The 10,745-nt window shown below is 50.2% G+C and overlaps 1 protein-coding gene across 1 annotated transcript in view; it reads right to left on the reverse strand.

Annotated features, from left to right (window-relative positions):
* Positions 1 to 3,549: 3,549 nt before the first annotated feature.
* The window catches only part of LOC144715752 (uncharacterized), a 16,614-nt gene continuing 9,418 nt past the window's right edge, over positions 3,550 to 10,745 (reverse strand). The window contains exon 3 of the mRNA XM_078590730.1: positions 3,550 to 3,648. Within this exon, the coding sequence (XP_078446856.1) occupies positions 3,550 to 3,648 (99 nt within the window). The remainder of the gene's footprint in view (positions 3,649 to 10,745) is intronic.

Genomic DNA, 10,745 nt, shown 5'->3' on the forward strand with positions numbered 1-10,745 from the left:
AGATCGCAAGAAGGGAGCGAGAAAGAGAGCCAGGGAGGAAAAAGAGAAATGGCGAAGGAAAGAGAGGGGAGAGCGGGATACAACGGGAGAGAGACAGAGAGATCGCAAATAAGAGAGCGAAAAATGAGAGTCACAGAGAGGTAGAGAGAGCGGGAGATAACAAAAACCCGGGCTAGAGAAACAGAGCGGCCGACAAAGAGATAACGAGAGACCGAGAGAGACCATGAGCGACACAAAGAGATTCCAAGCGAGAGAGAAAGACAGAGAGAGGGGCGGGGGAGAGAGAGAAAGAGCGACAGAGGGCGAGCGAGATTCGCAGAGAGAAACGCACAGAGATTGCGAGAGAAAGGAAGGTGAGAGCGAGAGAGAGAGAGAGGTTGGGAGAGAGAGAGACACAGTACGAGAGAGAGAGAGAGAGCGAGGGAGCTTGCGGAAGAGAAGGAGAGAGGGAGGCGGAGAGAGAGAGTGCGAGCGAGAGAGAGAGAGAGAGGCGGAGAGAGAAATTATGGAGGGATGGAGAGAGAGAGAGAGGACAGTGAGATTCCGGGGAAGAGAAAGAGAGAGAGGCAGGGACGGAGAGTGAGATTGGTGAGAGAGAGAGAGAGAGAGAGAGAGAGAGAGAGAGAGTGAGACTGGAGGAGATGGAGAGAGAGAGAGAGAGCGAGAGACGGAGAGTGAGATTATGGAGAGAGAGAGAGAGAGAGAGAGAGAGAGAGAGAGAGACGGAGAGTGAGATTATGGAGAGAGAGAGAGAGAGAGACGGAGAGTGAGATTATGGAGAGAGAGAGAGAGAGAGAGACGAGAGTGAGATTATGGAGAGAGAGAGAGAGAGAGAGAGACGGAGAGTGAGATTGGTGGAGAGAGAGAGAGAGAGACGGAGAGTGAGATTATGTGGAGCGAAAGAGAGAGGAGAGTGAGATTATGAGGAGAAAGAGAGGTAGAGACACAGTGACATTGGTGGAGAGAGGGAGAGAAAGAGAGGAAGAGTGAGATTTCGGGAGCGAAAGAGAGAGGGGAGTGAGATTATGGGGAGAAAGAGAGGTAGAGACACGGTGAAATTTATGAGAGAGAAAGGAGAGGTTGAGAAAGAGTGAGACGGCGAGAGACACCTTGTGTGTGTGGTCTCTTAGAGAGAGAGCGAGAGGTGAGGGAGAGTCAAGAGAGATTTACGCGACCAACGAGATAAGAAAAAACAGAGGGACAAAGATCGAGAGAATGAAACGAAGAGAGGAGAAATGTGAAATTGCGTATGGAGGGTGAACGCAAGTGAAATGAGCTGGAAGAAAAACCGAGAGACGGAAGTTCAAGAGCGGTGAAATGCACTGGGCTCCGAAAGAGAAGGGAAAATCCCTTTTTCTCTGAGAGAAATGCAATTGCCTAGAAAATAAAAGTTCAAGAGCGGTAGAGCATAGAAAATTCAAGAGAAAAAAAAAAGGGAGAAACAGAAACAGTCGTTAAAGTAGAAGAGAGAGCGCCCAGTAAAAAGGAAGAGAAAGGAGAGAGACAGAGAGAACTGGAGAGAGGTAGGGTGATTAAGAAGAAAGGAGAAAACGAAGGAGAGATAGTGCGTGAGAGATGGCGAGAGCAGATGACAAAATCCGAAGAAAAAAGCCGAGGGACGGCAACCCTGGTCAAAACAGATGGAGAGATCGTTTGGGAAAGAGAGAGATAAGGATAGAAAGAGAGAGAAAGAGGGGGAGAGAACAAGAGAGCCGTAAGAAAGAGAAAGAGAGAGATTGACCAAAAGCAAAAGAGGTAGAGACCCAGACAGACACATCAACAAGAAGAATGAGACGGAGACCAGGGGGGATAAAGAAGAGGCGCTAGATTGAGATAGAGAGCGAGAGAGAGGGAGGGAGAGAGAGAGGGAGATAGAGACCAAGAGATCGCTAAAGAGAACGTGAGAGAGACCAAGAAATAGAGTGTAAGAGAGAGACCAAGAGATAGGGAGAGAGAAAGTAAGTGAGAGAGAGAGAGAGAGAGAGAGAGCTCAAGAGACACATTAAGAGAGAAAGAGGGTGAGAGACAGAGACGGAGAGAAACGCAGAGCCAGAGAGACAAAGCGAGTAAGATGGGATGCCAAGAGAGAGACAGAAAGAAACGGAGAGGGAGAGAGAGAGAGAGGGAGAAAGACAAACAGTGAGATAGAGAGAGAGAGAGAGAGAGAGAGAGACGCGGAAAGATGGAGCGAGAGAAAGAGAGTAAGAGGGAGACGGAGAGGGAGAGAGGGGGGAGGGAGAGATTGAGATTAAGAGAGAAAACAATATGAGATACATGGGCAGACAGAGATACAGAGAGAGACACACACACACACAGAAAGAGGCCCTTGATTCAATAGGAGGAAGACCTACATCTGTAAGGTGGAGGGTAAAGAATCTACCGCATGATTGAATACTGTATGTCAGAATGCTTGTTAAAGATAACCTAATATTTTTCTTGAAGATCCGGCAAATTTTCCTTCCTCGGCATCTTCGAGTGGCAGAGAATGCACTTGGCCTACTGGGAACGTACTTCATTATCCGTCAGACTTACTATGAAATACTGTTCATTCGCGACCAAATATTTGGGCTTCAAAATGGACCATCTTTTCAACCTTTCATGCCCAAATATTGTGCTTGAAAACGCATGATCTTTGCAAGCTTTCCTGGCCGAATACCGCTCGAAGATGGATGATTTCGCTGTTAAAATTACTTTACAACGCTTAAGATCGAGCTGGCTAACGGGTATGCGATGCTAGTTCTGTAAGAAGAACCGGTCGCGCAAGAGATCAGCGCTTTGGTCGGAAAGCCCGCGACAACTGATCATCGCTCCTCCTTGGGCTAGTGTTTAGAAGACATTCTTCGATTCGACGATCTTCGCCTTGCTTACAACAGTGAGCTCCCGTGTCCCGCGAGAGCGCCCTAGAATGATTCTGTAGTTTCATTTCCCACACTGTCTTCCTGACTTTTATGATACTCTTGGCTCCTCTCGAGAGTTCTCGAGGCTTGAGAAAAGACATTGAAAAGCTGGAGCGATGTTTATTAGTATGTGCCCTACAATGAAAGAAGCCAACACAGAGGTGTATGACCGAGAGTCTTTTTAAGGTTTATTATCCGGAAGATAAATGTGTGTCAACCAAGGACGCCTTGCACGGTGCGCGCTGGAGGGCAGAACACGAGGAGGAGGAGAGAGGAGCCCTCGCTTATTATCAGGGGACGATCATAGCTGGTCAGGCCTTAAACAAGATGTCGTGACTCGGCGGGTGGAAGGGGCTTGAGACAGAGGCTGTTACAAGGGGGCTACATGAACTGAACGGAATGCTGATGACTAGGAAAGACGAGGAGGGTTGCAACAAAGTTACGGAAAATCCGGCGTGAAATTCAGCGATAACGCCGCGGCAGCCCCTTAGCATCCAAGGAGTTGGAACCTGCTGGCCGCAGGCCTGAGCAACAGGTTTATGTCCCCGGAGGTTGACGCCGACGACCAGCCCAAGAACGTTAATCTTGGCCACGCACAGAGGCATTTACCGCCTGCACAGGCGTATGGTTGCAATCAGCGCACAGCAGCTGCTCAGGACGCATCGGTGATTCCACCGATCTTGATGAGGTTGAGGCAGATCGCACGCCGCAACTTGAGGAGGCCGACGCAGCTAGTGATAGCCGTGAGCAGCTGTGCCGATGCAAGTGGGAAGAGAACCAGGTTTAGATCAAGAAGGTCGCCACAAGTTCAGTCTTCCGCCATGGTAAAGTAGAGACTTGGGGCGCGACGGGGCAGGGAAACAAAGATGAGAAATATGGAGGCCCGGATGATTTTCTAGGCGTGCATGCGCCGCTATATAGGGAACCCAGAGGGGCCAGGTGTCCGGTCAAAGCATCCATGTAAAGTCACACGCTGAAAGGGAGAGGTTTGATGACGGCGGCAGTTGGCGAGTGGGGTGGGGAACGATCCAGCGGCGCGCCTCCCGGCCTCCTTTATGTAGTCTTGCATCCCGATAAACGGGAAAAACATCTCGCGTTGGAGGACTGATATTAAGGCCACGAACAGCGACGTGGATTTCAAAGAGATATGCTGTGTGGCCGGGCAACGACGAGAAGAGGGCGCGTGTTATCGCGTATACTTGGAGGTCGGCGTGGACGCGACCTGATGCTTAGAGGAACCGAGGGGCGGGCCGCGCCACACATCCAGCGTAAGTACATTGGGCCATCTCAACATCACGGGCGATGCTTTCAGCCGCACCACCGAGGCCGAATAAGCTTTAACGACTACATCCGCATGGCAGGTGCACAACGCAAGACTTTAACGAGTTTAAAACGCCAATTAGGCTCGGAAGGCGTGAAATGCCCCAGTTAGCCTGGCGCGCTCAGGATAAAATCAAGGCCCCGCTTTACTAGGCCCCTTTGGGGTCTGGGAAGCCTCCCAGAGCGAGACCCGCTTGCTAACTCCCAGTACGGTTATGACGCCCAATAAGGTACATGACTAGGCGTTAATCCTAGTCTCACGCACACGGCTGATATTGTATCACAAGTTTCAACGCCATTCTGCAACACCACTCAACACCATTTCTAAAGAGCATCACCATTTTGTCCATCGTTGCTGCACGCCTCCCACATCCCATCCTCATCAACCCCAAAGATCCACCGCCCACACTAACATCGTCATAAACATATAAAGGCTGGACGGCCTTCGCCATAACACTGAAGGCCAGCCCCTAACTCCTAATCACAGCAGGCCTGGCCACGCCCGACGCCATTGTATTTATGGAGATGCTTACTGCGCAAAGGGGGATTCATTTAGAGTCAGCATCGAGTACTAAAGGCCGGGCCTAATCCAGAAAATAAAAAACGCCATATGGACAAATGGGTCCTGGTCCAACCCACCCCTTGAAAATCCTACGCGCCCTGAGCGACGAACCCTCCGCAAACGGAGAGTTGGGCGGCGAGCGCAGACGGAGAGGGACAGACCCCAAGAGAAGTTGACAAACAGACAAAGACACATGCAGAGAGAGAAAATTCGGGACGTTGGGTTTGGGAGAGACACGAAGATAGCGAAAAGAGAGAGAGCGAAGGAGAGCCAGAGAGAAGGACAGCGAATAAGACACTCAGAGAGAGATAGAGATTGAGGGGAGAGATATAGGGATAGCCCGCGAGGGAGGGAGATTTAGAGAGAGAGCCAGAGGAAAAAAAGAGAAATAGCGAAGAAGAGAGACGGCGAGAGATCGAAGAAGGGAGCGAGAAAAAGAGAGCCAGGGAGGAAAAAAAGAGAAATGGCGAAGGAAAGAGAGGGGAGAGAGGGATAACACGGAGAGAGAGAGAGAGATCGCAAATAAGAGAGCGCAAAATGAGAGTCACAGAGAGGTAGAGAGAGCGGGAGATAACAAAACCCGGCTAGAGAAACAGAGCGCGACAAAGAGATAACGAGAGACCGAGAGAGACCGCGAGCGACACAAAGAGATTCCAAGCGAGAGAGAAAGACAGAGAGAGGGGGCGGGGGGGAGAGAGAGAAAGAGAGACAGAGGGCGAGCGAGATTCGCAGAGAGAAACGCACAGAGAGTGCGAGAGGAAGGAAGGTGAGAGCGAGAGGGGGAGTGGGTGTGGGAGAGAGAGAGAGACACAGTACGAGAGAGAGAGAAAGAGTGAGTGAGCTTGCGGAAGAGAAGGAGAGAGCGAGGCACAGAGATAGATTGCGAGCGAGAGAGAGAGAGAGAGGCGGAGAGTGAAATTGCGGGAGGGATGGAGAGAGAGAGAGAGGGACAGTGAGATTGCGGGGGAGAGAGAGAGAGAGAGGCAGGGACGGAGAGTGAGATTGCGGGAGAGAGAGAGAGAGAGAGAGAGAGAGAGAGAGAGAGAGAGAGAGTGAGAGGGAGAGAGAGAGAGAGAGAGAGAGACGGAGAGTGAGAGTGCGGGAGAGAGAGAGAGAGAGAGAGAGAGAGAGAGACGGAGAGTGAGATTGCGGGAGAGAGAGAGAGAGAGAGACGGAGAGTGAGATTGTGGGAGAGAGAGAGAGAGAGTGAGAGAGAGAGACGGAGAGTGAGATTGAGAGAGAGAGAGAGAGAGAGAGAGAGACGGAGAGTGAGATTATGGGGAGAGAGAGAGAGAGAGACGGAGAGTGAGATTATGGAGCGAAAGAGAGAGGAGAGTGAGATTATGAGGGAGAAAGAGAGGTAGAGACACAGTGACATTATGGAGAGAGGAGAGAAAGAGAGGAAGAGTGAGATTTCGGGAGCGAAAGAGAGAGGGGAGGAGATTGTGGGGAGAAAGAGAGGTAGAGACACGGTGAAATTTATGAGAGAGAAAGGAGAGGTTGAGAAAGAGTGAGACGGCGAGAGACACTCTGTGTGTGTGGGTTCTTAGAGAGAGAGCTGAGAGGTGAGGGAGAGTGAAGAGAGATTTACGCGACCAACGAGATAAGAAAAACAGAGGGACAAAGATCGAGAGAATGAAACGAAGAGAGTGAGAAATGTGAAATTGCGTATGGAGGGTGAACGCAAGTGAAATGAGCTGGAAGAAAACCGAGAGACGGAAGTTCAAGAGCGGTGAAATGCACTGGGCCCGAAAGAGAAGGGAAAATCCCTTTTTCTCTGAGAGAAATGCAATTGCCTAGAAAATAAAAGTTCAAGAGCGGTAGAGCATAGAAAATTCAAGAGAAAAAAAAAAGGGAGAAACAGAAACAGTCGTTAAAGTAGAAGAGAGAGCGCCAAAAAAAGGAAGAGAAAGGGAGAGAGACAGAGAGAACTGGAGAGAGGTAGGGTGATTAAGAAGAAAGGAGAAAACGAAGGAGAGATAGTGCGTGAGAGATGGCGAGAGCAGATGACAAAATCCGAAGAAAAAAGCCGAGGGACGGCAACCCTGGTCAAAACAGATGGAGAGATCGTTTGGGGAAAGAGAGAGATAAGATAGAAAGAGAGAGAAAGAGGGGAGAGAACAAGAGAGCCGTAAGAAAGAGAAAGAGAGAGATTGACCAAAAGCAAAAGAGGTAGAGACCTGACAGACACATCAACAAGAAGAATGAGACGGAGACCAGGGGATAAAGAAGAGGCGCTAGATTGAGATAGAGAGCGAGAGAGAGGAGGGAGATAGAGAGGGAGATAGAGACCAAGAGATCGCTAAAGAGAACGTGAGAGAGACCAAGAAATAGAGGTAAGAGAGAGACCAAGAGATAGGAGAGAGAAAGCAAGGAGAGAGAGAGAGAGAGAGAGAGCTCAAGAGACACATTAAGAGAGAAAGAGGTGAGAGACAGAGACGAGAGAAACGCAGAGCCAGAGAGACAAAGCGAGTAAGATGGGATGCCAAGAGAGAGACAGAAAGACACGGGGAGGCAGAGGAGAGAAACTGAGTCCGACAAACAGTGTGGTAGAGAGAGAGAGAGAGAGAGATAGACGCGTAAAGATGGAGCGAGAGAAAGAGAGTAAGAGGGAGACGGAGAGGGAGAGAGGGGGGAGGGAGAGATTGAGATTAAGAGAGAAAACAATATGAGATACATGGGCAGACAGAGATACAGAGAGAGACACACACACACAGAAAGAGGCCCTTGATTCAATAGGAGGAAGACCTACATCTGTAAGGTGGAGGGTAAAAGAATCTACCGCATGATTGAATACTGTATGTCAGAATGCTTGTTAAAGATAACCTAATATTTTTCTTGAAGATCCGCAAATTTTCCTTCCTCGCATCTTCGAGTGGCAGAGAATGCACTTGGCCTACTGGGGAACGTACTCTATTATCCGTCGTACTCTACTATGAAATACTGTTCATTCGCGACCAAATATTTGGGCTTCAAAATGGACCATCTTTTTCAACCTTTCATGCCCAAATATTGTGCTTGAAAACGCATGATCTTTTGCAAGCTTTCCTGGCCGTAATACCGCTCGAAGATGGATGATTTCGCTGTTAAAATTACTTTTACAACGCTTAAGATCGCAGCTGGCTAACGGGTATGCGATGCTAGTTCTGGGCAAGAAGAACCGGTCGCGCGAAGAGATCAGCGCCTTTGGTCGGAAAGCCCGTGACAACTGATCATCGCCTCCCTTGGGCTAGTGTTTAGAAGACATTCTTCGATTCGACGATCTTCGCCTTGCTTACAACAGTGAGCTCCCGTGTCTCCGCGAGAGCGCCCTAGAATGATTCTGTAGTTTCATTTCCCACACTGTCTTCCTGACTTTTATGATACTCTTGGCCTCTCGAGAGTTCTCGAGGCTTGAGAAAAAGACATTGAAAAGCCGGAGCGATGTTTATTAGTATGTGCCCTACAATGAAAGAAGCCAACACAGAGGTGTATGACCGAGAGTCTTTTTTTAAGGTTTATTATCCGGAAGATAAATGTGTGTCAACCAAGGACGCCTTGCACGTGCGCGTGCTGGAGGGCAGAACACGAGGAGGAGGAGAGAGGAGCCTCGCTTTATTATCAGGGGACGCATCATAGCGGTCAGGCCTTAAACAAGATGTCAGACTCGGCGGGTGGAAGGGGCTTGAGACAGAGGCTGTTACAAGGGGGCGCATGAACTGAACGGAATGCTGATGACTAGGAAAGACGAGGAGGGTTGCGCAACAAAGTTACGGAAAATCCGGGCGTGAAATCTGCGCGATAACGCCGTAAGCAGCTCCTTAGCATCCGCGAGTTGAACTTGCGGGCCGCAGGCCTTGAGCAACAGGTTTATGCCCCCGAGGTTGACGCCGACGACGCAGCCCAAGAACGTTAATCTTGGCTACGCACGCAGGCATTTACCGCCCGCACAGGCGTAAGGTTGCAATCAGCGACAGCAGCTGTCAGGACGCATCGGTGATCGCACCGATCTTGATGAGGTTGAGTGCAGGATCGCACGCTGCAACTTGAGGAGGCCGACGCAGCCTAGTGATAGCCGTGGAGCAGCTGTGCCGATGCAAGTGGGAAGAGAACCAGGTTTAGGATCAAGAAGGTCGCCACAAGTTCAGTCTTCCCGCCATGGTAAAGTAGAGACTTGGGGGCGCGACGGGGCAGGGAAACAAAGATGAGAAATATGGAGGCCCGATGATTTTCAGAGAAGTGATGCGCCGCTATATATAGGGAACCCAGAGGGGCCAGGTGTCCGGTCAAAGCATCCATGTAAAGTCACACGCTGAAAGGGAGAGGTTTGATGACGGCGCAGTTGGCGAGTGGGTGGGGAACATCCAGCGCGCGCCTCCTGGCCTCCTTTATGAGTCTTGCATCCCGATAAACGGGAAAAAACATCTCGCGTTGGAGGACTGATATTAAGGCCACAACAGCGACGTGATTTCAAAGAGATATGCTGTGTGGCCGGGCAACGCACGCAGAGAAGAGGGCGCGTGTTACCACAGATACTTGAGGTCGATGGGACGCCACCTGATGCTTAGAGGAACTGAGGGGGCGGGCCGCGCCACACATCCAGCGTAAGTACATTGGGCCATCCTCAACATCACGGCGATGCTTCAGCGCCGCACCAGCCGAGGCCGAATAAGCTTTAACGACCACATCCGCATGGCAGGTGCACAACGCAAGACTTTAACCAGTTTAAAACGCCAATTAGGCTCGAAGGTGTGAAATGCTCCCAGTTAGCTGGCGCGCTTCAGGATAAAATCAAGGCCCCGCTTTACTAGGCCCCTTTGGGGTCTGGGAAGCCTCCCAGAGCGAGACCCGCTTGCTAACTCCCAAGACGGTTATGACGCCCAATAAGGTATGACTAGGCGTTAATCCTAGTCTCACAGACACGGCTGATATTGTATCACAAGTTTCAACGATTCTAACACCACTCAACACCATTTCTAAAGAGCATCACCATTTTGTCCATCGTTGTGCACGCCTCCCACATCCCATCCTCATCAACCCCAAAGATCCACCGCCCACACTAACATCGCTATAAACATATAAAGGCTGGACGGCCTTCGCCATAACACTGAAGGCCAGCCCCTAACTCCTAACCGCTAGCAGGCCTGGCCACGCCTTACGACGCCATTGTATTTATGGAGATGCTTACTGCGCAAAGGGGGATCTCATTTAGGAGTCAAACATCGAGTACTAAAGGCCGGGCCTAATCCAGAAAATAAAAACGGCCATATGGACAAATGGGTCCTTGGTCCAACCCACCCCTTGAAAATCCTACGCGGCCCTGAATGCGACGAATCCTCCGCAGAACGGAGAGTTGGGCGGCGAAGCGAGACGGATTTAGAGTGGACAGACCTCAAAGGAGAAGTTGGACAAACAGACAAAGACATACATGCAGAGAGAGAGGCATTGGGACGTTGGGTTTGGGAGAGACAATGGAGAGTTAGCGAAAAGAGAGAGAGCGAAGGAGAGCCAGAGAGAAGGACAGCTAATAAGACACTAAAGGAGAGAGATAGAGATTGAGTGGGGAGAGATAGGAGCAGCCCATGAGGGAGGGAGATTTAGGAGAGAGAGCCAGAGAGAGGAAAAAGAGTAGAAATAGCTAAGAAGAGAGACGAAGAGAGATCAGCAAGAAGGGGAGCGAGAAAAAGAGAGCCAGGAGGAAAAAGAGAAATGGCGAAGGAAAGAGAGGTGAGAGAGGGATAACACTGGAGATGAGAGAGGAGATCGCAAATAAGAGAGCGAAATGAGAGTCACAGGAGAGAGAGCGGAGATAACAAACCCGGGAAGTAGAGAAACAGAGTGCAAAGAGATAATTCAGGAGACCGAGAGAGATTTCATGGAGCGACACAAAGAGATTCCGCGAGAGAAAGCACAGAGAGAGGGGCGGGGGGGAGAGATAAAGAGAGACAGAGGGCGAGCGAGATTCGCAGAGAGAAACGCACAGAGAT

Source organism: Wolffia australiana, chromosome 2 (genome assembly GCF_029677425.1).
Source record: "Wolffia australiana isolate 7733 chromosome 2, ASM2967742v1".
NCBI classification, from domain to species: domain Eukaryota; kingdom Viridiplantae; phylum Streptophyta; class Magnoliopsida; order Alismatales; family Araceae; genus Wolffia; species Wolffia australiana.